We start from the raw sequence: 26,105 nt of genomic DNA, 5'->3' as shown, positions 1-26,105 counted from the left end.
CTCTGAATCTAGGCTGGCCTTGACTTGCTTTGATAAAAAAACAGTGGTGAAAGTGACACAACATAAGCTCTGAGCTCAAGGTTCAAGAAACTCTTATGGTTTTGCCCTTGAACTCTTAGTATGCTACCCTAGGACTGCCAATGGGAAAAAGCCAGGTCTAACTTACCAGATGGAGAAGGCGATGGCACCCCACTCCAGCACTCTTGCCTGGAAAATCCCATGGATGGAGGAGCCTGGTAGGCTGCAGTCCATGAGGTGGCAAAGAGTCAGACACGACTGAAGTGACTTAGCAGTAGCAGCAGCAGCAACTTACCAGATGGAGGAGGAGAGACTCCTTAGCCAAGTCTACAAGTTCATAGATACATTTTCTATCTTCCAAATTATTGTGGGTAATTGTTTTCTCAATTGTTTTATTGCTACATAAAGTTATGACCAACCTAGATAGCATATTCAAAAGCAGAGACATTACTTTGCCAACAAAGGTTTGTCTAGTCGAGGCTATGGTTTTTCCTATGGTCATGTATGGATGTGAGAGTTGGACTGTGAAGAAGGCTGAGCGCCGAAGAATTGATGCTTTTGGACTGTGGTGTTGGAGAAGACTCTTGAGAGTCCCTTGGACTGCAAGGAGATCCAACCAGTCCATTCTAAAGGCGATCAGCCCTGGGATTTCTTTGGAGGGAATGATGCTGAAGCTGAAACTGTAGTACTTTGGCCACCTCATGCGAAGAGTTGACTCATTGGAAAAGACTCTGATGCTGGGAGGGATTGGGGGCAAGAGGAGAAGGGGACGACAGAGGATGAGATGGCTGGATGGCATCACTGACTCGATGGACGTGAGTCTGAGTGAACTCCAGGAGTTGGTGATGGACAGGGAGGCCTGGCGTGCTGCGATTCATGGGGTCGCAAAGAGTCGGACACGACTGAGCGACTGATCTGATCTGATCTGAACACACGTAACCATATTCCCAGTTTTCAGTAGTAATTTTCTTTTACCACTATTTCTAGGACCTGGCTTCTTCACGTGATAGTTTCAATTCCATATGCTCAGAGGGTGAGAACAGATGCTGTAAGGATTCCTGAAGCCTTAGTTTCAGAAGTCACACAGTGCCACATCCAACACAGGCTGTCACAGTAAATTACACAGTGATCCCCATTCAAGGAGTGGGAAATAGACCCCATATTTTGATGGGGCAATTGGCAAAGTCACGTGGCAAAATGGTGGGAGAAAAAAGGGTGGGAAGGGATGTGGCCAACCTTGCCAACAGCAGTACCACACCAAGGCACGTGTGAGGCTGTCTCTGTGCTAGTCACTCAGTCATGTCCACCTCTTTGTGACCTCATGGACTGTAGCCTGCCAGGCTCCTCTGTCCATAGGATTTTCCAGGCAAGAATACTGGAGTGGGTTGCCATTTCCTCCTCCAGGGGAATCTTCCTGACCCAGGGGTCAAACCCAGATCTCCAGCATTACAGGCAGATACTTTACCATTTGAGCTACCAGAGAATAAAAATTACTTTTAGATGTGAAAGTTTCAAAAATTTACATTTTCTCAGAAAGCTACTGGGCCCTGTATTTTTTTTTTAAAATTGCAAGTGTAAACCAAGAAAGAATATGACATGTGATCTGAGAACCAGGGGTTCCCACACAAGAGGGATGCCAAGGAAATCCTGGGTAGGAAAGGGCTGAGAGGAGCAGGAGGGTGGAGGATGGCCAGAGGGGTGTTTCTGAGAGGAGTGTCCTAGGGCTAAAATATAGCATCGAGAAATTATTTGATATTATTGAAAGAGGCATTTTCAGAGCTGTTGCAGGATATGAGATCTAACCGGCTGCTCAAGAAAAAAATAAACAACTGAAAAAAATTGAGGCAAATATTAACTTCAGAAAAAAAAACAAAAAGTGTTCAAGAAAGGCCATGTAATCATGTGAACTACTTGGCATAAAAGTGAACAATAATAACACAGCCATTACTTAAAAAATTGTGAGGACTCCCCTGGTGGTGGAATGGATAAGAATCCCCCAGCCAATGCAGGGCACACAGGTTTGATCCCTGGTCTGGGAAGATTCCACGTGCTGGCCCTCCCGCCACTACTGAGCCTGAGTGGTACAACGACAGGAACGGTGGGCCTAGAGCCTGTGCTCCAAAGCAGAGAAGCACTGCAGTAAGACGCCTGCTCACCGCAGCAAAGAGCAGCGCCTGCTCGCTGCAACTAGAGAAAGCCCGCACAAACAACAATGAGCCAGTGCAGCCAAAAACAAATAAATAAAACTTGTTATTGCTGTTTGGTCACTAAGTCACATTTGACTCTTTTGTGACCACATGAACTGTAGCCTGTCAGACTCCTCTGTCCAGGGGATTTTCCTGGCAAGAATACTGGAGTGGGTTGCCATTTCCTTCTCCAGGGGATCTTCCTGACCCAGGGAACCCGCATTGCAGGCCAATTCTTTACCAATGAGCTACCAGGGAAGCCCAAAATAACAATCAATAATAAATAAAAAGACTAAAAAAAAATCACTGAATTTAACTAAAATTGTGATAAAACTATATTGGGATGATGGAGAAAGGAAGTCTGTAATGTAACATGATATAAAGTCAGTATATTCTCTAAAATTAGTTGATCAAAATAGAGCAGTGTCCTTATTATTTAAAAGTGAGTGCCTCTGGGAAGTGAGAAGGGAGGTAGGTGGTGATCATGAAACAGGGGGCTGGTATTTTTTGTTATAACTCTTGACCTTTTAAACTACAAAAAGTTAAAACAGAATGATTTCAAAAAATACGTTGAGAAAAAAAGTTGGCTGTTAATCAGAGGAAAATATTATTGCTAAGAGCAGTTTCAAGTGAGTTGTCAGGGCAGAAATCCTCAAAAGAATTGAGGATGGCCTCTATGATTAAATTTTTTGAAGGTTTCATTTTAGGTGCCAGTCCCTATTTGAAGTTTTAAAACTAAAATTGAGTAAGACAAATTCCAATCCTTTAAAGTCTTGTGGTTTAGAAGAGCAGGCATACCAGTAAGCAAGTATTTTCAATGCAACATGAAAAGAGCTACCATAGCCACAGTAGAAAGTAATCTGAGACCACAAAGGAAAGAGATACCATCCTTGTTTGGGGGTGAAGTTGGAGATGTCTCTCTAGAAGAGCTGATCTTAGAAATGTGTGTTGGAGGATAAGTGGGTTCAGCTGGCTATCTAGATAGGTAAGAGCATTCCAGGTTGAGAAGCTCACATGAAAAATCTCAGCATGTTTCATTCAGTCACTCAGTCGTGTCCGACTCTTTGCAACTCCATGGACTGCAGCAAGCCAGGCTCTCCTGTCCATCACCAACTCCCAGAGCTTATTCAAATTCATGTCCATCAAATTAGTGATGCCATCCAACCATCTCATCCTCCTGCCATCCCATTCTCCTGCCTTCAAATCTTTCCAGCATCAGGGTCATTTCAAATGAGTCAGTTCTTCCCATCAGGTGGCTAAAGTATTGGAGTTTCAGCTTCAGCATTAGCCCTTCCAATGAATATTCAGGACTGATCTCCTTTAGGATGACTGGATATCTTTGCAGTCCAAGGGACTCTCAAGAATCTTCTTCAACACCACAGTTCAAAAGCATCAACTCTTCGGCACTCAGCTTTCTTTATATGCTCAGCTTTCAGCATGTTTGGGAAAGGGTAATAATTCAACATTGCCAGGATGTGAAGGAGTAAGTCTAGAGTGGTAAATTGGAGCAGATCTTAGACGGTCTTGTGGGTTTGGCATGTAAGGATTTTTCCCCTGAGATATGACACATCTAATGTACATCTTTGAAAGATCACTGGCTCTGAGACACCCGTGGAAGCTCCAATGTAGGATGCAGGACTGGGGGTGGGAGACACATTGGAAGACTAGCATAGGAAGTGAGGGCTAGACAGAGGGAGAGTTGAGAAATAGTTCAAAGGCTGATTCAGTGACAGGTCATAGTGACCAATAGGAGGATACAGGACCCAAAGATGTCTCTGATGTTTCACTCGTTCACCAGAATCTATGGTGTGCCTTTTCTGTGCTAGGCACTCTGCCAGGCACTGGGGGCAGGGGGGTGTACAGGGTTGAATACCATATGCTCCCTGCCCTACACTGGTTTTCAGTTTAGTGGGAACACAGATATATATTAACAGAAACTGTAGTTGTGATGCTGTATTTTTACGAGGAGAACAGAGCCCGGGGAAATGAGAAGAGCTGATGAAGCGGGAGAAGGTGAACTTAGAATGGGTAGAACTAATGAAGCTGAGAGAAAAGAGTTTGAAAAAAGTGTGGTCCATGGTGACAGATGCTGCTGAGAAAGTGGATGGCAAGGCTGAGGTGTCCCCCTAATGAGGCAACAAGGATGGCATTAATGGTCTCAGAATAGCAGGGAGGGCTGTCCATCAGATGTTTTGGGGTGTGGAGCAAAGAGGTGGTGACGATGCTGAGAAATGAATATAGCTCTTGCTTTCAGAAGCTGATCAGGAAGTGAAGATGAGATAAGCCACGGAGAGGCAGCCTTCATAAAGATGTAGTTTTTAAGACAAAACACTTGAATATTTATGCTCATCAGGACCAGCTGTATAACTTGTGGATCCCAAAGCAGAATGAAAATTTAAGTCCTCTTGTTAAATTGTTATGAATTTAAGGACCACAATAGCAGAGCATGAAACCAGCGCGGGGCTCTTCTAAGAGCTGGGATCTGTACGATTAGCGCAGGCTGTGTGCCAGGAGGCTGGTCCTGATTCTCAAGGGGAAGGAGCCCAGGAAGGCAGGAAGAAGAAGGCCAGATCAGTGACACAGGCTGATCCCAGAGGAGCCAGGAAGGGACTCAGGATCCAGATGAAGTAGAGCCTTGAGCAAGAAGAAAACCAGGGCTTTGGTCATCTCTTGAGATGGAGGAGACGGAGGATGGACATTCCGATGGAGAGGAGGGGAGTGGGAAGGGGAGGACTTCACCCTGAAGCCATGACCTTCTTTATTGAATAATCTGTAGGTGAAGGGGCAGAAACTTGTGGCAGCCTGAGATGAATGGAGGGCCACCCTGAGCAGTGCTGAGAAACCTGGAGGAGCGGGATGGGTCATTAGAGTGGCTGCTGCCAGCAGTGGATGGGGTGGGAACATTCTAGGGACCTGATAGCTGAGGCCAAGAAAGTGATACAGCATGGAGGTCACTGATGGGCTGGGATTCATGTAGGGACAGAGGTGAGAAATGAGGCGGCTAGAAAGAATGGAGGCCTTTCTCACTGAGGAGAAATGCAAATGGTGATGAAAAAGGGAGGGTAGGAGGCAGGGGTTCAGAGGGGATGGGATTTTAGCCTCTACCCAAGAGCTGATGGTGAGGTTGATGTACTGGCCTGTCTAAAGGACTCGTGCAGAGAGAACTAGCTCTGCAGGAATGAGCAGGTGTCACGGATCATGGTTATTTTAAGAACAGGCGTAAGCTTGGATGTGCGTCGGGGAGGGTCCACGGAAACGGAAGGTCACAGGTGCGCGTGAAGAGGCTAAGCGTGGGACGCGGGGTTTCTTCCCCTTGAAGCCAGAAGGGGAGCCACATGTCACAAAGTCGGCTTGTTTAGACGCGGATGTTGAGAGCCACTGAGTTTATTCCACGAGACCTGCATGAGGCACGAGGGTATCCGCGACCTTGGCCATAGCCTGGGAATGGAGAGAACCGGGAGTTCTTATTGGAAACGAAGGGGGTCACCCTCGAGCAGCGAGAAGCCTCGAGGCGCGGGGCAGGCCGAGGCGGGCAGCCTGCAAACCTTCCCTCCAAGTCCCTCCGTGCCCGGTGGGTCCCTCGCTCGCCGCGGCCTCCCTGCAATTCGGTGACCCCGCCGGAAGCGCCCCTACGGCCCCACTAGATCCATTTAGGGTTTTCGGAGACCTCACTGGCCAAGAGGCCGTGGGGATGCGGAGGATCAACCAGCACACGCAGCCCCCGAAGCCTGCCGCCTGGCGCCCTCCTGGGCTTGTTTCTTAAGAACCGCTGCCAGCGATCCCCGGTTCACCCTCCTCCTTCTTAGCTTTCTTCTCTCCGAGGGAAACCTCCCCGGAACCCTGCCCAGGGCTCCAGGTGGCTGCCATTACCCAGCTTACTTTCTTGCTTGTCGGGATGGGGTGGGGCGGGGGGCTTCCCCGCCTCCTGGTGCCCAGCTGGGGCTTTCCGAATCCAGGCAGCAGGAGCCCGGCCGCCGCCGCCTTCATCTGGAAAGAGTTAAGCCTGCTTTCAGATGGATAAGATGCCCGAGGACGGCTATGCCCCCACCCGCCCTACACCTCGGTTCCCCTAGCTCCGAGGGGTGCAGCTCGGCCGGGGCGCACGTGCTGCGGGGTCTGCCCGCGGAGCTTTGTGTGTGGGGAGGGTTCGGGGGTCTTTCCGCCAGCTCACTCGGCCCAGGGCTGCGGATACTGCGCGAGCCGCTCTCCCTTTCGCGTTCCCGGCGGCGAGTCGCGTGGGTCCCGGCTGGCGCGCGGGGGACGCAGAAGGGGAGGAGCCGGCGAGCCCCGGGAGGAGGGGGCCCGCCGGCCCCGCCCCCGTCCCGCCCCCCGCGGCCGGAGCCCGGGCTGCAGCCAGGCGCGCCGGAGCCTGCGAGCCCGCGAGCCAGCGAGCGGCGGCCGCGGCCTCCCCTGCTTGCGGTGACCCCCGTCTATCCCGGGGCCCGCGCCCCCCTGGGGCAGGGATGCATCATGGCCACGCTGGCCTGCCGGGTGCAGTTCTTGGACGATACGGACCCTTTCAACAGCACCAACTTCCCCGAGCCCAGCCGGCCGCCGCTGTTCACGTTCCGCGAGGACCTCGCGCTCGGCACCCAGCTGGCCGGGGTCCACCGACTGCTGCGGGCGCCGCACAAGGTACGGCCCGGCGGGAGGCGGGGTAGGGGGGCGGGCTGGGCCCCTTGGGCGCAGTCCCTGCTGCGGGACGCGCCGGGGTAGGGGCGCCGCGGGCGAGCTGAGCTGGGTGCGGCCGGGGGACCAGCGCCCAAGGGCAGACCTCCCCTCTCTCCGTTAGGCAGAGGGGTCCGGGCGCGCGCCGGCTGGCTCGGGATCGCCCGAGCCGGCTAGGAGGACCGCCCAGCGTTCCGGCCCAGAGCGGGGGCGGGCAAGGCCGAACAGGTGCGGCGCCGACCGGAGGCGGGATGCAGAGGGTTCCCCGCGCCTCGCCGTTAGCTCGGTCGGGTGGGCGGGGTGGGTTCGGACGCCGGCGGTCGGTCCCCGCACCCTGGCGGGCTGGCGCCGAGCTGCGCGAGGAAAGAACCCGGGCCCCGGGGACTCTGATCCTTACGAGGAGGGCCCCGAGCGACGCCCGGGACAAAACCTCTTCGACCTCTGGGGCCGCTGCAGGCGGCAGCGCGACCCTCGAGATAAAGCACGCTTCCCGGGGACGCCTCTCCTTCCACCCCTGGGGGCGCCGCGGAGGACGCCGCCAGCGCTCAGCGATCCTGCTCAGAGCAGCCCCTTTTTTTCTTAGAAGCAGGTGGTCTTGGGGGAGCAGTGGCCGTGGGAGGAGGGGCGGGGGCGCTGAGGGGCGGCCCTCGTGCACAAAGCCCGAAGTGAGTGACCCCTGGGAAGAATGGCTTGATTTTTTTTTTCCTTTTTCTTTTTTAACCCTTTGCGGGACAGGCATCTTGCAAAGTGTGTGTATTGCAAAGAGAGCTGGGCACTGAAAGCCAACCATTTGGTTTACCCAGGAGAACCCTTCCTCCCACTTCATAGAGTGACTGCATCTTGAATTACTTTCCTGGTACCCCCCCCCCCCCCCCCGGCTTAGGGTTCATATCAAAGCTTGTAGATGATTTATTCTTTGAGGATCAACAACTGATAAATATTTGGAAGCGTTAACACTTGATGACAAGAAGAACAAAATTAAGTTTTAAAAATTCCTTAGGTTTCTGTATGTTGTTCACCTGCTTTGGAAGAAGGGAAGGAGGTTGATGTGGAAACCAGTGAACTTTGGCAGTGGTGTCTGTTGGTAGTATATCACGGCTCCCCCCTCCCCTCCCCAGCCCCCACTACTTAATGAGTAACCCGTCTTCAGGAATGAGGAGTAGGGCAGTTCTATCTCCTTTTCTGTGTGTTGGTGCAGGATGGATAGTCCCGGGAATCCCTGTGGCCATGAAAGGTTGGGTTGGGAGATGGGGAGACAGAAAGATGTCTTGTGGATTCAGCTAATCAGGATCACTTTGTCAGTTACTTGGTTCCTTGATGAGTGAATTCAGTAAAAAATCTTTGTAGGGCTTCTTCAGCATCATGGTTATTTCATTCATTATGGTCTCTGATTATAGTGATCCTTTGTTGAAACCGCAGAAGACTCATAATTGTGGCCCTGTGACCTTGAAGTGGTTTCCTTGGATTTCAAACCCAGGGTTGACCTTTCAAGCTGGAAACTGACATACATTTTTATGTTTCCATGGATGAGCCCTGTAGCCTGATCCAGCGTTCCCGGTCTGGTAGGAGATCCCAATGCCCCAGCGTTACGCTGTCCCCCGCCCCCATGCCCCCAGGAAGCCACAGCACAGCGGATGCACTGGCTCACAGGACTTCCAGCGATGACCCTTGTGGAATAAACAGAACCTGAAGACGTCCCACAGACACCCTTGATCCCTTGTCTTGGGGGGCCCAGCCAGCCTCAGTCTCAGAGTCTGTTGCCTGAAGACCCCTGTCGTACCGTCAGATGTGTGGCATGGTTGTTCACATCTAGAGCCGACTCAGTGGCTGGTTGTATTAGCCAGGGTTCTATAAAGCAGAATTCAGGGCATTTATGTGCCCAGGTGTGCATTACTATTGTAAAATGCTGGTTAATTTCCAGCAGGAGATCTCCCAGATTGAATGATCCATCTGTGATAGACAGAGCTAATGAGTTTTGAGTGCTTGGTATGTAGGTGTGTGCTCTACTAGGGATGTCAGTGTGGCATCTCATTTCATGTTACACGTATCTGTCAAGTGCTGACTTTTACTGGACCTGTTTGATGGATGAGGAAACTGAGGCCAAGAACAGTTGAGTAACCTAGTTTCTCTAAGAGTGGGAGCTGATATTGAAACCTGGTCTGTGTGACTTGAGACCCCACTGCTGTTCTGCTCCCTGGACCAGTTGTTTGGCCAACTCCGCATCTACTCTGGCTTCTGTTCCATTAACTCGGGGAGTTCCCGACTCAGTTTTCTAGGCCAGGTACTTTTTGGCCTGGGGCAAGTGAATGTTACTAGCATGAGTAAGAGCACTGAGACAGAATTGCTGACCTGATAGAGTTCACAGCCAGAGGGGGAAACAAATTGTTACCAACCTGGCTATGAATTAGCTAACGGTGAGGGAGTGGGCATGCCCCTGCCATGGGTCTCCTTGAGCCCGGCCTGGCAGGAAGATGAGTTTCTGGAGCAGGGGACATTCTGGGTGGTGAGGGGGGAGAAGCGTGACTGTGAAACTTCGGAAACTCTTAGCATCCTCAGCCATCTTACCTGGGAGTGCAGACTTTTGCTCGAAGTAGATGGCATACACAGAAAAGTGTGCAGGCCCCGAGTGAGCAGCTGGATGAATTTTCACTAAGTGGACACACCTGTGTAACACAACCCTCAAAGACCCTGCAGAGGGTCTTAATTTGTAAAGTTCCCCTAAGGAGTCTCTGTGCTGGGAACCTCTGAATTGGTTTACCCCTCACGTCCTTCTCAGCCCAAGCTTGAGCCTATGTATCTTTTCCTAACCTTGGGAAGTATGTATAAATTTATCTTTTGTTTGCTGACTCCATACGAAATTAGTTGTTCATTTAAACCATTGACTTGGACAGAAACAACACATTGTTCTTATAATGTTTTATCTTTTTTTTCCCCAAGCTGGTAGACTGAAGCCTCCCCTCCCCCCAGATTTTTATAGTAGTTCCTTGAGGATGATTAAATAAATGGTTGGTCTGATAACAAAAAGGTCAGTACAGAGAATAGGTACCGTATTCTCACTGGGGAGATGTTTATTCTGGTGGTTATATGTTTTATCTGGACTATGTGAGGCCTTTTGTTTTCAAATGCTGCATGAACAGGTGTTTATTTCTGGTTTAGTGCCTTAAAAAGAATTATAATTATAGGACTTCTAATTTACAAAAAACTGTGCAGTAGAATTAACAGAATCATGGACCTTTCAAAGCATGAATGTATTTGGATTAATTGGTGCTAAAGGCAAAGACTCTAAGGATTCTTATTTCTTTTTGAGAGGCAAACTGAAATTGTAGAATATTACAAAAAAGTGCTAACTAGCGTGTGTGTCAAAATGGCAATTATGACCTAATAATTTAATTCAGGAAATGTTTCCGTGGCTGCTGCGGACTAGAGAGTAGAGAATAATAGCTCTCAGGTTCTGGCCACTTGCCTGCGCCAAGCACTGTCCCAGACATGCATTCTTCTGCCAAGCCCGAGACCACCCCATGGGTCAGGCACTGGGACAGTTGCATCTCAAAGCCGAAGAGCCCGAAGCAAAAAAAAAAAAGTCAGCGGGCCATGTGAGTGGGAAGTTCCAGGACTGGCATTTGGCACCAGGTCCGAGCCCTTAATGACTCTACTTCTGTGTCTTGAGTTTCCTCCTTCCAGGCAGCCCGCCAGCGTTTCAGAGTTCCATCCTCTCATTGGATTAGCCTGGACGGTGCCCTGTTCATTCCTTTCTCACTGCCTTTCTCTTTGTGGTTCCCTTGCTGCCTCGGCTACACCACCTGCAAGACAGCTGATTGCTGTGAGGATTGGAACCTTGGTCCTCCGCATGTGGGCTGGGTGTCACCTGGGCTCTTAGAAATGCACTCTCAGGCCTCCCCAGGCCTGCGGAGTCAGAATGTGTGTTTTCCCAAGATGCATTGAAGATTCCTGTGCACACTGCAGTCTGGGCAGCGGGGACTAGAGGTCATTTAAGTTAGACTCAGTGCAGGGCTCAGAGGGTTTTCCATGCGCCCCCTGTTCACACATACCTGCCTTGAAGGTAAAGACCTGGCTGCCCAGTTCTCCAGGCTTCTCCCTGAGGCTGAGCAGCACTAAGATGAAGCATGCACTGAGTTGATTGATGGGCGTCAGTTTTAGAACACAAATCCACTGGTACTACTGCGCTAATGAATTTCCACCTTAATCCTCTTAAGGGACACATCTGTTTGTTACATTACATTAAGATTTTTTAAAGATGAGGTCATTAGTAAAGTTGGCCAGTGTATTGTGTCACACAGCATCCTAGGACAAAACTGTTTGAGAATGTTGTATGAACAGCTATGGGTGTCTCCAACCCAAGTTGACTCCCAGTCTACTGTAATTAGCTCAGTTGGTTGGAGCTGGGCTATTGGGATCAGGCTCGTGGGATTGAACCCTTTATGGGTCAGTTAGCTTTGTGCCATGCGTGGCCACAGACTGCATCAGGAACCCAGTCGGATGTCCAGCGGGTGCAGGTATGGCTCCCTGCCAGGGTCTGGGTGGGGGTGGTCTGGCAGAAACCTTTGGGGGTGAAGGGCTAACGTATAATGCGCTTGTCCTAGGCACTGTTCAGTGAGCCTTGGCGTTACAACCCCATTGACCTCACAAGAGTTAGTGCAGACCGACAGTGGTGTCCGCAGTTAACAGATGAGGAAACTGAGGCACAGGGAGCTTAGGCAGGTTGTCTAAGGTCACACTACTTTTAAGTGGAGGAGCTGGGATTTAAGGTCAAGTCTTTTTTTACTCCAGAGCCTGTAGCCAACTGTGTCCCATTATTAGAAAACCGGCAGAGCACATGTGCTCTGTGCTAGGCGAGGGGAGGGCGGAGGGGGCTGCCTGTCACAGGCTGTGAGTTAAGTCGGTGAGCTCTGCTAAGTCCTTCCAGTGCAGAAGCTCTTGGGAGTCTGTGCCTCCTGCCCTCGGAGTCCAACCTGCTTCCCTCTGGAAAGCACAGTACTGCCTTTGCCCTCCTCCTCTGGACTCTGAAATGTTCGTCTTTAATGGTGGCAGATTTAAAACTGATTAACATGCTGAAACCAACTCAGGAGCAACCCCCGCCCCCCGCCCCAACTCCAGCCTGCGTTCCCCTCCATGGTTTATTTTTCTCTGAAGTGTCCCTGGAACCTTCCTGTCCTCAGATGGAGGACAGTCACCTCTCCTGCAACCTCCATACTGTACCTCTGGCCAGCTCAGGAGTGTCCCGACTTTAAACCTGGTTTTCTAATCTGAGTAGCTGGTTCCACGTCTGTGGGGCATTTCCAGTCTTGAGTTTGTCAGCATCTGGTCGTTTACGGAGGCAATCAGACTGCTTTTTGTTTGTTTTTGTTTTAGCATTTTATTGGGTTATGTTATTGTGCCTTGTTCTGAACTAAGTAAGAAAGAATGGGGAAATTGTTACAATGAATGTTAAACCTCACCACAGGGATGTAATCAACAAAATCCAGATTGGGGGAAATTATAGTTTCTCTAACAAATAAATGGTAAAGGAGAAGATGGAGATGGAAGGAAACCTTAGATTAAAAGAGATTTAAGAGATATATCCATCGGTTGCAATGTGTGGCTCTAACTGGATGCTGATTCAAACAAACACATTACAGACAAATATTTGAGACCATTGGGGAAACCTGAACAGTGACTTCTGGTTATTAAAATAAAATGAATAACAATATTTAACATTCAAATTATTAAAGTGTATAATAATATTGTGCTGTGTTTAAAAGTTCGTGTGTTTCAGAGATACATACTGAAATATTTATAGATGAAATCATATAATTTGCTTCAAAATAATCTTGGTTGAGGGGCAAGAAGTAGGTGGGTGAATATATAGAGGAAACAAGATAGACTATGAGTTAGAGCTAGATGATAGATATATGGGTGAGTCATTAGACTGTTTTCTGTACTTTTTCATACATTTAACTTTGTTTTTAATAAAAGAGATAAAAAGCTAGGTTATGGGTTCTAAGGTTCCCTTTGGGTTCACAGTCTTTTCATTAAGTGTCAATGTGTGCTCTAAGTGTGTTTGCTATGACTGAGGTGGCTGATCAGCAAATTTTTTTGTAGTGCCTCTACTGATATTTAAGTCCAGTGTTCCCATCCTTGATCCCCTACTGCTCTATCTGTAGTTTAATTAAATGAAAGAGAAAGGAAAGGAAAGTGAAGTTGCTCATATTTACTATTAAGTGTGCCACACCCTGGACACCTGGCTTTCAACCCTCCTGACCACCGCGAGGGGACTGCCGCCCTCTGACGTCATCACGCAGGCTGCAGGTGCTGGAGGGGTGTGAGTGCCGGACCCGCGGGGAAGCAGCTGGCTGACCGCCGCCTGAGGGGTACAGTCTCCACTACATCCCTGACTTTCATCTTGTCCACAGCTTCAACGGATGTTTCTGGGCTCCCCGATCCCCTAAGTAGTGTATTCTTGGGCTAACACCACCCCCCCCACCCCCCCTGCCACTGTCTTACTCACAAGTTTATAGCAAGTCTTAATGGAGTGAGGTGGAGGTTCCCTCCTTGCCTGGGAACCTGGCCATTAATAGGAAAAAATGAAAACTTGGAGATGGGGTCCATTCATTGGGTTTTAATGGAGGGAACAGTGTAGGAATCAGGCCTGTGTGACCAGCTAAGGAGGAAACAGGGTCAGAGTACGGCCCTTCTCTGCTCCAAACCTCCCTCAGCGCCCCTTGCCATTCAGGGTCACCCAGGCCCTTGAGGGGCTGGCCTGCTGCTCCCTGAGGTTTGGTTGCTTGGTTTGTTTCATGGTCTGCTTGGTTTACTGGTCTAGCCCTAGAACTCGGAACAGTGCCTGGCACATTGTTCATGTAAATAGCTGTTGAATGATAGAGTCGAAGGGAAAAAAGAGGGGTCTTCTCACCCCAGCCATGTCCATGCAGAAGTCCCTTCTGTGAAGCCTCTGGTTAGACATGTTCTAGCTGCTTCTCCTTGGATGATAGACAGCAGTTGGCACTCTCCCTTCAAGGGTGGCCTTTCTCCATTTTTAAAAAATTTATTTAGTTTTTTTTTTTTTTTTTTTTTTTTTTTTTTTGTTGGTCCAATTTTATTGAAATCTGTTACAGAAGACAATTCAAATATGAAATACTGTCTGTGGTTTTAAGGCCTAAAGAAATCTGAATGTTTTACTGCAAAATAATACAAAATACATTCATTCAAACTACTGTAAAAAAGAGGGTATGTCCTCATTAAATTACTTGCACATGTTTTCCTAAATACTTACAACTAATTTAGAGATATCCAAATAGCCAACTTAAATTTGAGAAAACACACTGTAACATGAAAGCTGTTCACATTGAGATACTCCAGCCCCAACTTCACAAACTCCTGGAAATTAGGAGATACTTTGTTGCTAGATGAAAAAAAACTCACTTAGGTCAGGGAGAATTGTACTAGACTAGCAGTTTAAAATGAGCAAGAATTCTTGTAACATTCGAGAAATTATCTCTTGCCTTACAAATGCAAAATAAATCCTCTAGACTCCCTTCTGGAAGTTGTAGAGACCATCAGCTGACTGTCCAGCCTCTGAAACAGCACAATTAGAGAAAAAACAAGACAGACTTCAATATAAGAACTGGCCAAAACATTTCCCGAGGGAAGCATTTCTGATTTTGCTAAGCCATTCTCTCAAACATCACAAAACACTCCATTCCCAAGATCAGTCTGAAAATGAAAAAAATCGATCTGAAGGCGCTCACACCTCACATTTTGAAAAATGTGTTTAGTAAATAAATACCCTTCAATACCTGTCCCTTATTTCCTGATACACAAAGCATGTAAAGCAGGTGGTGTTCCCTGGGACTGTCCAAAGCTTACTTTTATACCAACTCTTTAGGAATTTCCATTAAGTTTTGCCTTTACAGATTAAAAATCAACAAAGAAAAAAAAATTCAGTTATCAAGCATCTGTTCCCCTAATTTAGAGCAAAGCTACATAACACAGCAAAAGTCCACGTATTAAACTTTATCTTGTGAAAACTTAAAATTTTAAAAATAGTAATTCCAGGTCCCAAGGTAGACCATGAACCTACTTAGATACAAACATGGTAAGCACTTTAAAATTTTTTCCTGTCTTCTAAAAGAAGTGGGTTTTTGGCTGACAGGTCAACATTATACATCAAGTCTGTTGCTAAGGAAACAATTTTTGACCTAGTAATAGAAATCATTTTGGTAATCTGACACAAAACCAAGATTCTAAGATTTAATTCTACAGAATTAAAGGCATTCTTTTGGATTCTGTTCTTTAATAATTTTTAAGAGGAAAACCATGACAAGGCTTCCAGCTCAGTAGAGACATTGATTAAAGCTTGGTTTAAAAAAAAAAAACAACAAAAGGCAGGTTTGCAGACCTTGGGTAACACCTGTCAAATTCAACAGGCCAAAGGAGCAGGCTTTCAGGATGGGGCTCTCAACCACTCACTGGTTTTGGGCCAGTTTTCCATAGCCACCTCTTCCAGCATCATAGTCCTGACGGTATTCATCTCGTACCTGGCCCCCAGAACGCCCACGGCCATACTGCCTGCCCTCCTTAAAGCCTGCATCCCAGTCTGTACGAATGATCCGGTCATCCAGACGAGTTCCATTTATATACCGCATGGCATTTTCTGCATCTGCTCTTGAATAGTATTCCACAAAGCAGAACCCACATGCTGTCTTCTTCATTTTATCCAGGCCCATGATGATTTTCTTTATGTCACCACTTTTGCTGAAGAGCTCATAGATTTGTTCTTCTGTTGTATAAAAGGAAAGATTTCCAACATACAATGTACAGCTTTTCTTCAGTAATTTTTCCTGTTCTTCATTGTCACCCCGGAAGTGCTGGTCCCGGTACTGGCTCAGCTCGACGTAGGAGTCGCTGCGCAGCGCCTTCAGGAGGCCACCCGACATAGTGCAGAGAGGTGGCAGAGGACACCGCCACTCAACAGTATAACGAGGTAGCCCCAGCCGTGGCGGAACCGGAAACCAATTTATTTAGTTTTTAATTGAAGGATAATTGCTTTACAGAATTGTGTTGTTTTCTGTCAAACCTCAACATGAATCAGCCATAGGTATACATATGTCCTCTCCCTCTTGAACCTCCCTCCCACCTCCCTCCCCATCCCACTCCTCTGGTGGTGGTTTAATCACTAAATCGTTTCCTACTCTTGTGACCCCATGGACCAGGCTCTTCTGTCCATGGAATTTCCCAGGCAAGAGTATTGGAATGGGTTGCCATTTCCTTCTCTCCTGGATCTTCCTGACCCAGGGATCGAACCAGAGTCTCCTGCATTGCAGGCAGATTATTTACCCTGAGCTACCTGGGAAGCCCCTAGGTTGATTCAGAGTCCCTGTTTGAGTTCCCTGAGACACAGCAAATTCCCATTGGTTATCTATTTTACATATGGTAATGTAAGTTTCTCCATTTTTCACCTTTATTTGTTAGAATTTATTCTTTATTTGTCCCTGATTTTCACCGGGAAAGGTGGATCCTCATATCCCCACAGATGGGGATGAAAGTGGATCTGGACCACTAATTGCCTGAGTGAGTCCAAGAGGATGGAAATAGGATGGATAAGGCAAAAGAACCATGTTCTCAGGGTTTGGTAAGTAGAGTGACCTGTGACCTGCAGATAGTGCTGGAAGGAGTTATGGAAAGTGTGGATACTTTTCCCAGTGATGACAGAAGTAAAAAGCTGCTTTCTTTTTGTGTTGAAGCTGAGTCGTCTGGATTGTTCTGATTACTCAAATCAATATGTGTATCTTGATATGTGTATGTCCAGTACCCTAAGGCATTTTCAAACTTGCAATTCCATTTTGCTGTTTGTGTGGAATCAGGGAGACATCCCTGGGGAGAGGTTACAGCTAACAAAGCTAGATTCAAGGAGGGGAAGGCCAGGGAGCAAAGTCTGTCCTTATGAAACAAACAAAGCGTCTGTTCCCATCACAGAATGAGCATGTGTATGTATTTTGAGACTACAGAAAAGCACACTGAAGAAATAGAAATCACTTTTCTTACCACCCAAAGGGAACTATTCTTAACATGTTCTACCAGAATTAAAATATAGCATTATATTTGCATAGTGTATCATCTTTAATGCATGTACCATGGCCCATGTCAGCATTGCTCTGTGAGGGAAAAGTCTCTGTTTTCTTCAGTGTTTATTTGTCCTGTGTGTGTGTGTTAAGTTGCTTTAGTTGTGTCTGACTCTTTGAGACCCTATGGACCGTAGCCTGCCAGGCTCCTTTGTCTATGGGATTCCTCAGGCAAGAATACTGGAGTGGGTTGTCATGCCCTCTTCCAGGGGATCTTCCCCACCCAGGGATTGAACCTGTGTCTCTTATGTCTCCTACACTGGCAAGTGGGTTCTTTACTACTAGTGCCACCGGGAAGCCTTGCTTTTCTGGTAAGGGCACTAATCCCATCGGGGGTCCTACCCTCATGACCTTATTTAAACCTAATTACTGCCCAAAGGCCATGATAGCATCACATTGAGGAGTAGGGCCTCAACATATTGCAGAGACACATTCACTTCCTGACAGCCAACACGCATTATAAAATTGTACATATGGAAATGTAGGTAAGAAATGTTTAAGATGGAACGAGTAGCTTCCTTCTCCCAGACCTGCTCGCTACACCCCTTCTGCATCTCCCTCTTTGGAAACACCATGAGAACTGCTCGTCAGCCTCAGTTCCTCTGCGCCTATCCCATCCCTTGCTTTCCATTCCCGAGTCATCCGGGCTCCCATCTGGACTCTGTATGTAAGTGCTCTGATCTACCCCCCAACCTGCTTTCTCTGCCGCCGCCGCCTTCTTGCTGGTGGTTTCCCATTATTATCAGGGTAAAGTCACAGCTTGTCACAGGACACCCAGGCCTCTCTGGGACCTGGCCTCCTGTCTGCCACTCCCAGTCGGTCCTGACCATCCTTCCCTCCCCATCACTCGCCATCCCTCGCTGTGCTGAAATGCTTGCAGTTTCACAGAGAGGCTGCCCTGGTGGTTCAAGCCCGTGGCTCTCCCCAGTCTGCCCCTCCACCCTCCAGCTTGGAGGGAGACCATGCCTGCGGGTCATCTCCGCTGCCTTTCATGGCCCCCTCCCCGTCCCGTGCAGGCCTCTTGCCTCCTCCCACCTGTCACGCTCTGGTTCTTCATCCCTTCTCACCATCTCCCCACCAGCTATAAACCTGCAGTAGCAGAAAGTGCATTTCAACTCCCCACTCAGCTCAGAGTTCCTCGAAGAGTGCCTGATACACAATAAGCCCCAATAAAAGAACCAAAGAAAGTTAAGTGAAAAAGTGCAGCTGTATTTATATACACAATGATTCTGCAACAGGAGGGCCTTCAAGAGCCAATATCCTCACATCTTTTTCAGGTTCCTAACCTCCAAACATGATTTGCATGTCATAGTTTCCCTCACAAACTGTGGCTGAGTGAGGTATAACCAGCTCTTCAGAGCCTCAAAACCTTATTTTCTGGTCTCCTCCACACCAAGCCCAGGCCATCCCCTGAGGCAGGAAGCCTGGGGTTGGCCAGAGAAGGCCCACTGTCGGTCAGCATCGTTTCTTGTTGCCTTGGCAGGGGTGGGTGCGTGCTCCGGGGCCCTCCTGGGTGGGGGTCCCGAGGTCTGCTCCGTGGGGCCAGGCTTGAGGCCTGTAGGGCCAGGTGGGGGAGCACTGACTCATGCCCGTTTTCCCATTTGTCCCTGAGCCTTCCTGGTTGACTGCTGCTGCCCAGGCTGGGCGCAGGGAGGGCGAGGAGAGTTGTGAGCTGGTGTGTGTGTCTGGGGCGGGGGGTAGGGGACAGAGGTGGCCGCAGTGAGTGGTGGGGATTCCGAGCAGAGGGTGGATCTGGGAGACTGGAGGGGTGCCTGCAGAGTCCAGCCACCCTTCTCGCCCCCGGGGGAGATTCAGGTCTTTGCCAACCGCGGTGGCTATGGGGAGATTTTATTTCAGGCGATGGCACTCACCTAAGAGGGATCTATTACCCCCTTTCAGGATCAGATGGTAGCTGCAGCCACAGGAGAGCCTGGCTGGCTTCAGATCGCAGCTTCCATAAATCACCAGCCCCTCTGGCTTCTGCACGACCAGGGAGTTTCTCAGTGGCTGGTGTCTGAGTGCCCTGTGCCTGGAGGTGAGGAGGCCCGTCTAGTCCTCTTGGGGTCTCCCATTCAGATTTAGCAGGCCGGGTGTCTGGGGGCAGGGAAAAGAGAGCAGCTGGGCACCCTGTCCAGAACAATAGTCATGGGTATGAGTGGTTTTTTGTTCCCAGAATTGGGTGCATTTTTGTGGACGGTGATTCATCCCTGAATATGCCAGGAGCAGAACCACGGCGTGTCTGTGCAGTTCACAAGGCGCTGGGACGCAGGCTCGCCTGGCTGGTCCTCACACAGCCCTGCAGGAGGGGGAGATGGGCTATGTAGGCCCTGTCTCCAAGTTGAGAAAACTAAAGTCACATTGCTTTCAGGACTGAAACATAAAGATGGCTAGAGCTCACATACATGTCTTCTGACTTCAGGCTCACTACGGAGTGAACACATCTTGGGGGATATTTCTGCTGAGTTCATAGACCTCACAGGTAACAACTTGGTGATTATTATAATTTTATTTTTTTTGAGAGCTGGGGAGCAGGCGGGGCTGAGTGGGAAGCTTTATTTCTATCGATGCCACTGATCCCAGCACATGATAATCATCTCCTTTATTGTGGTGCTTGGTTGGAGAAATAAGTCAGAAAAGTGAAATGGCCTCTGAAGGCAGCATGTGACTCACGTCTAAGTGTGATGTAGGCAGCCTGGCCTGTAGCAACGTCAGAAGTGGGAAAACTCCACGTGGACCGTGCAGTCCAGAAAGCCTCCTGGAGAGAGCGGTGGGGTGTTAGTGGGTGAAAGGAAATGGGAAGGCCGTCCATGTGGGTGAGAAGCAGATGGAAGGCGTGTGGAGATCAGGTGCGGATGGCTCTGGGTGAGTGAGAAGGGCCTGCTAGCTGTGGGCCACAGGCTGGGGTGCTACCAGCTGTGAGCACAAGACTGAGAAGTTACTTCCATTCCATGTAGGGAAACATGAAGGGAAAGAAAGGGAACAGGAGAAAAAGCCAGAAATTTGGGAAGGAAATGATTATAGAGAAAAATCTAGGGAAGGGGGAAACAGGGAAAGGAAGACAGAGTAGGATGGTCAGGCAGTGGCCACAAAGCCACCTTGTGAGGAATGCCCGGGAGGACCAAGAGCTCGGGACCTGCCACGAGGGGCACCTGGCCTGGGCCCTGGGCAGGGTCTCTCAAAGCCCACAGCCACGTCACCGCTGATTCCTGGTGGGCTGAGGGGCTCGCCAGCGAGGCTTCAGGTATGACCCTTTCTCCCACCTTCCTTGCTTTTGTGGGTGTCTGCTCAGTGTCAGGCTCTGTTGGGGCCAATGCAGGCACCAGAGTGAGTGAAACAAGAGTCAGTGAAGTGGCTGGGCCCCAGTTCCAGCCCGATCCCTCTCCTCACACTTTGGAACGTAGCATCTCCCTTGGGGGGCTGTTGTGAACAAAACCAAAAATGGATCCTGCTATTGAGTGTCCCTGGGGACTGCCACTTGGCTTTCGTGGTCTCCAGCCCTACTGCTCCGTGGGCCTGGGCAGGCTGTGCTTCTCTTTTCCTGGACACCCCCACCCTGTCCCTCCTCCGTAGTCTCCCCCGCCTCCCCTGCCGCTGCAGAGACAAAGCAGAACCTTCGTCTGCAGCTCCTGCCCCCACTAGCCTGTCTCCCCCTCTCCATGTGCCCCCTCCTTCCTGACAGGGCAGCTGTGTCCCCTCTCCTGGCCAGGCCAGGCCCCTTTCTGCTGGATCTTCAACCCCTGCTTCCCTCTGGTATCCCTTCTTTACTTGCAACGGACTAACACCTCCTTCATCCAGTATTCCACCCTGCTTCCTGTCTTCTGCCTTCACCTCTCCTCCAGCCCAAGTGTCTTTCGAGCTTGTCTGAGCCTCTCTGTCTGGCTCCCTCCCCACCAGCCCAGCTACAGTGCCCTTGCTGTGGTGTGTGTGTGCTCAGTCGTGACTGACTCTCTGTGACCCCAAGGACTGTAGCCTGCCTGGCTCTCCTGTCCATGGAATTCTCCTGGCCTGGGCTGTCATTTCCTTCTCCAGGGGATCTTCCCAACCCAGAGATTGAACCCAGGTTGCCTGCAGCTCCTATACTGGCAGGCGATTCTTTTACCACTTGTGCCACCTTGTCACTCATGCCCAGACACATTCCAGCCTTTATCTCACTTAATCTCTAAGCGGCACTTGCCGTTCCCGAGCATCTCCTCTGAGGAACGCTCGCTGTCCCAGGTGTGATGGTGAGCGATCCACCTTGCCTGTGTTCGTCAAGCTTTCTGCTCCCTCCCGCCCTCAGCTCTGTCCCAGGACCAGGCCTTCTTGCAGCTTACCTCCTTTCCTGGGTAGCTTCCGAGGGCTTTCTGACAGCCCCCTCATTGGCATCTGGGGTCCCATGCTATCTCTCTGGTCTTGAGTCCAGCTCCCCAGCTGCCCCGGACAGCTCCTCTTGGGTGTCCTGGAGACGCTGAATTCACACTGTGTCCATGTGGGATCGTGATATCTTCCCCCAGACCCGTCCTGCCTCAGTGAGGAACATGACTGTCCGACCAGCTGCCGAAACCCAGAACCGCCCCCCAACCCTGACTCTCATCTCTTAGCCGTCACAGTCTGGTGATTCTGGCACTTCTCTCCCCATTCCATGGATAGTTCTTAGCTATAGAAAATGCTCAGTAGAGGATGAAATGGATGAAAAATAGACACGATGGTATATGAGGAAATATGTGTCACATGGCAGTTGTCCTTGGCTGTGAACACATCACTCCGAAGCACAGAAGCACTCTTAAGTTACTTACAACATTTTTATTATTGCTCACGATTTCCTTGGACCAGGTATTTTGGGACAACTCTGAGCACTTTTGGCTCAGAGCCTCTCATGAGGCTGCAGCGAGGTGATGGTGGAGCCCAGGACCATCTCAGAGGCTCTTCAGTTGAAAGTTTGGTGTCCGAACCAGGAAGATGCAAATAACTGGGAGTTCCTTGAGCATCTCTCTCTGTCACTTTGGTCTCTCTACCAGATACCTTTAGCATGGCGGCTTCCAGATAGCTAGACTTCTTATGTGGCCATTCAGGGCTCTAAAGAGCGAGGCCCAGGATCAGGTGATGTTGTATCACTTTTCCTAACCATCACTCTCCTTGCGCTGTACTCCTTAGAATCAAGTTGCCGAGCCTGGCCCACATTCAAGGGCCGGGGAACTAGATACTATTGTTTTCTGGGAGAAGTGTCAAAGAATTTGTGAACTTTTGAAAAATAAATATACACAGTGAAATTCATTTTTATTTTTGATGTTCAATCCTGTGAATTTTAATATACCTATTGGCTTTTTAATTGAAGTATAATTGACTTACAGTATTTTACATTTCAAGTGTACAGTATTGTGATTCAGTACGTTTTTGGAGGTTATGCACCAGAACAAGTGTAGATTCTGTAACTACCACCGGATACAGAGCAATTCCAGCAACGTGGAGGATTTCCTAGGCCTTCCCTGTTGTAGTCAGACACCCCCTTACCCCCATTCCTGGTAGACAGGGATCCGTTCTCTCCTTATAGCTTTGCTCTTTCCCAGAAAGCCATCCATAGAAATAAAATTGTTTGTTTGTAACCTTTAGAGACTGGCTTATCTCACTCTGCACAGTACCCCTGTGATCCATCTAAGGTGCATTGGTGGCTCATTCCTTTTTCATGACGAGTGAGATTCCATTGTATGGATGAACCAGTTTTGGCTCAGTGATAAAGAATCCGCCTGCAGTGCGGGAGATGCAGGAGACGCAGGTTCTGTCCCTGGGTTGGGAAGATCCCCTGGTGGAGGGCATGGCAATCCACCCCAGTATTCTTGCCTGGAGAATCCCATGGACAGAGGAGCCTGGTGGGCTACAGTCCATGGGGTTGCAAAGAGTCGGACACGATTGGAGCGACTGAGCACGCATGCACCGGTTTGTTTATCCTTTCACTTGTTCAAGGGCATCTGTGTTGTTTCCAGTTTTCGGTGGTTACAAATAAAGCTGCTCTACGCATTTGATCTGGAGGCTGATCTCTTTGCTTCTTTATGTCATACCACCTTTTCTGCTCTACTGATTTGGGTGGAGATTTTATGGGAACGTAAATTTTCATTTTGCTAGGATAAATCCCTAGAATTGGGATGACTTTTTGGCAGAGGTTTACCTGGCTCTTTCCTTAGCAGGACTGTCAGGAGGTTTTTACTTCTTGGGCAAAATACCCTTGGTCAGAAGAATTCGTTATTCGAGTCTTTGGACTTCAGAGTATAATTACTTTTGAAAACACTGCCCACAGAAAGGACCATTCATTTAAAAGTCGCTTACAGTTATTTTTTATTTTTAAGGCTTCAAGGCCCTGCCGTGGCTGCATCGGGTGTCCCCCGCCTCAGCCTGGTCCCCCGAGGGCTGACGTCACCCTGCACTCACGCCACACTCTCATCCTGTAACTCTACAAAGGGGCGATGACCCCATGGAGCACAAATCACCCGAAATTCCGTAGTTGGCAAAATACCATAAATAAATGAAGAGCAGCCTTGGAGAATGCTAGCATATGAAAACTGCACTTTGATCACGGAGTGTAGAGATGAAGTAAGCAGAAGTGGGGGCAGGGTAGGCAACTGAGGGGGTGCTTCTCTTCCCCTGAAAGTCAGAGACCAGGCCTGAAGTGAGGGAGGTGGCTGGGAACCATGGGAGAGGAGGCATATTTAAGTTCAGAGGCAATAATATGAAAGATCCAGTTTTTGAATGACTTTGACCTTTTTACCAAGGAAAAGCTCCATGTCCAGAAGGTTGCTAAGATCTCAAGATGTCCTTCATCTGAGCTTTCTGCTCACCCCATTTGTGCTTGCCTGGATGAGCCTGGGAGCCTGCCTGAAATACACAGAGCCCCCCTTTCAGCTCCCTTTCCATTCTGTGGCAGTGCCTGGGAATACCTACCTTCCCGAGGGCACTAGAGTACGTAAATTAAGTCAAGGACCTAGAGGGAGGAGTTCTATGCAGCTCTTCAGGTACCTTTAGGAACCGAAGTTGTCACCACATGCATCCTTTAGGAAAAGGAAGTTCAGTGTGAAATCTGACCTGTGCAGCAGTCTTTTACTCACCTCGCACAGATGTGAGTTCTTGCTCTTTGTCAGGTTCTTTGCAGTGTATTTGAAAGTCAAAGAAGAATAAAGCATGGGCCATGCTGTCAAGAACGCAAAGGCCATGATGGCAACAGGCTGGCCTCATGTCCTAACCGTAAGTACCACTTTACTGCTATGAAAAGTGCATTCAGAGCTCCAGACAGCCAAGTCATGGTGAACTTATACCCATTGCCTCCTGGGTATAAGTTGGGGACTTTGCTTATGCAAGAAGTTGTGATTTGGCCTTGATTTAGGCGAGTTTCATTAGACCCCTTTGGTTATGCCGAGATGTTGAGGACATCATCAGCATCATAGCTGCCCCCCTGAGAAACCAGCCCCCCTCTTTCTTCTCCAGCCTTGGGACTTTTCCTGGTTTCTGTCCATTTCCTTGGTCACTTAAGAGCTCTGTATTCCAGATTCGGCCTCTGGTGACCCAAGTCTTTCTGCTCTAATGCATCTTCCTAATTCCGAGTCTCTTGGTTCCCTTGTTCACTCTCTGTGTAGAAACTTTCACCAGGTTCCCTTACAGATGAAAGTGGGGGGCTTCTGCAGAGGGGATGTGGGAGTTAAGGTGGATCTGGGGGCCTTGGGCACATCCCGAGATTCTGAACTTTGCTTGTAGCATTAGAATTCATGCACAGTCTTTGGGTCGGAGGGCCCAGAGATAAAAGCCCAGTGCTTTGGGGGCCCCAGTGCTTTGTGGGTGCTCACACGTGCACCCCATGAGTTCCTGCCCCATGCCTACCTGCAGAGAGACACCCCTCCCACCCTCCTGCACTGTCCCAGGGAACTGGATTGGTGCTCAGCCAGGCAAAGCCTCCATCTCATCTGTCATCAGCCTGACTTTGGGAAGCAGGATCTTGGTGTCCTGGTTGGGTGTCCCTGTCCCCTCCCTGGTGAGCCACCTCCGAGGCTGTGACCTGCCAGGCCGGCCAGTGGCGGCTGATGAGACCAGGAGTAAGAGCTAATCCCAGGCTGAGGGGCGGGAAGGGAGGGAGGTTCTTTGTGTCTGGGGCTCTGGGGTCTGTGAGCCTCTCTTCTCCCCCTACCCTTCCTTGGATAGCCGTTGCTTTCATTTCACCAGAGTTCCTGCCCGGTGCTTGAAGCAGAACAGGCCATTAAGTCAATGCATGCCATTCTGCAAAGTCTAAACAGTTTAAATTCATCATTCTGGGCAGTGTTTGGTGATTGGAGTTTGCCAAAGCAGGGGGATCGGTGCGGGACGAGGAGAGGTTTTGCCCCCCTTCACACCCAGGACCCTGCTCTCTTCTGCCTTCTCGAGCGGGTGCAGGGGATTGGGCTTCACCACGTTGAAGTTGTGGGAAGCAGTGAAGTTCCGGGCTGCAATGGGATTGCTCTCATTCTACTGCCTGGGTCATGGGGGCTAAAGATCCACCTGACGGGGAGAGGCTCTGCTCTGAGGCCTTGCGGAGCTGTCTGTGCACATTCCACAGCGTATTTTGGTCATAATGATCCATCATTGTTGAAGGACCTTAGGTGTCATTAGCATTTTAATAGTTTCTGATCAATTTCCACTTCTGAGGTGGCGCTGGTGAGAAAGAACATACCTGCTAACGCAGGAGACATAAGAGACCCAGGTTCGATCACTGGGTTGGGAAGATCCCCTGGAGGAGGAAATGGCAACCCACTCCAGTATCCTTGCCTGGAAAATCCCATGGACAGGGGAGCCTGGCGGGCTACCATCCTTTGGTTGCAGAGTTGGACAGGACTGAACAACGAAGCACAGCACGTAGTTGATTAGCAGTGTTGTGATGCTGATTTTGGCAGCACGTATACTAAAATTGGAACGATACAGAGAAGATTAGCCTGGCCCCTGTGCAAGGATAACTCACAAATTCGTGAAGCGTTCCATATTTTTAACATTATCCCCAATACCTGCCACCCCAGTCTTAGTTGGTGGTGGAAGAATGGTCTCAGAACTGTTTGACTCTATTGGCCATTTAAGTTTAAGAGTAAAAGCCTGGTTAATGATAACAGGGCATCGTAAAGCCTTCAGA

General features: G+C 49.3%; 2 protein-coding genes, 1 long non-coding RNA gene and 1 other non-coding gene across 10 annotated transcripts in view; 2 read left to right on the top strand and 2 right to left on the bottom strand.

Annotated features, from left to right (window-relative positions):
• Window positions 1–4,694: 4,694 nt before the first annotated feature.
• LOC129636244 (uncharacterized) lies at window positions 4,695–6,492 on the bottom strand. The gene is made up of 3 exons (XR_008706826.1): window positions 6,376–6,492; window positions 6,084–6,191; window positions 4,695–5,642 (listed from the first exon to the last, which is right to left on the bottom strand). It is a non-coding gene; the product is annotated as an uncharacterized LOC129636244 (long non-coding RNA).
• Window positions 6,493–6,553: 61 nt separating this feature from the next.
• FHOD3 (formin homology 2 domain containing 3) overlaps window positions 6,554–26,105 on the top strand; it is a 524,125-nt gene continuing 504,573 nt past the window's right edge. For all 7 annotated transcript variants that reach the window (XM_055559620.1, XM_055559619.1, XM_055559618.1 and 4 more), the window contains exon 1: window positions 6,554–6,839. In XM_055559620.1, the coding sequence (XP_055415595.1) occupies window positions 6,675–6,839 (165 nt within the window). In that variant the 5' untranslated portion in view covers window positions 6,554–6,674. The remainder of the gene's footprint in view (window positions 6,840–26,105) is intronic.
• On the bottom strand, window positions 14,227–15,876 carry LOC129636242 (nuclear cap-binding protein subunit 2). The gene is made up of 2 exons (XM_055559621.1): window positions 15,268–15,876; window positions 14,227–14,444 (listed from the first exon to the last, which is right to left on the bottom strand). Exon 1 carries the CDS (start codon window positions 15,803–15,805, stop codon window positions 15,335–15,337), a length of 471 nt encoding a protein of 156 aa, XP_055415596.1. The 5' UTR covers window positions 15,806–15,876; the 3' UTR covers window positions 14,227–14,444; window positions 15,268–15,334.
• Window positions 25,860–25,966, top strand: LOC129636356 (U6 spliceosomal RNA). Its single transcript, XR_008706897.1, has one exon. It is a non-coding gene; the product is annotated as a U6 spliceosomal RNA (small nuclear RNA).

This window comes from Bubalus kerabau, chromosome 21, assembly GCF_029407905.1.
Source record: "Bubalus kerabau isolate K-KA32 ecotype Philippines breed swamp buffalo chromosome 21, PCC_UOA_SB_1v2, whole genome shotgun sequence".
In the NCBI taxonomy this organism is placed as follows: Eukaryota; Metazoa; Chordata; class Mammalia; order Artiodactyla; family Bovidae; genus Bubalus; species Bubalus kerabau.
This window is presented reverse-complemented; position numbering and strand designations above follow the sequence as displayed.

What these genes read in the sequence shown, in the direction of transcription:
- LOC129636242 (XM_055559621.1), bottom strand. Translation starts at nt 15,805, where the DNA reads ATGTCGGGTGGCCTCCTGAAGGCGCTGCGCAGCGACTCCTACGTCGAG.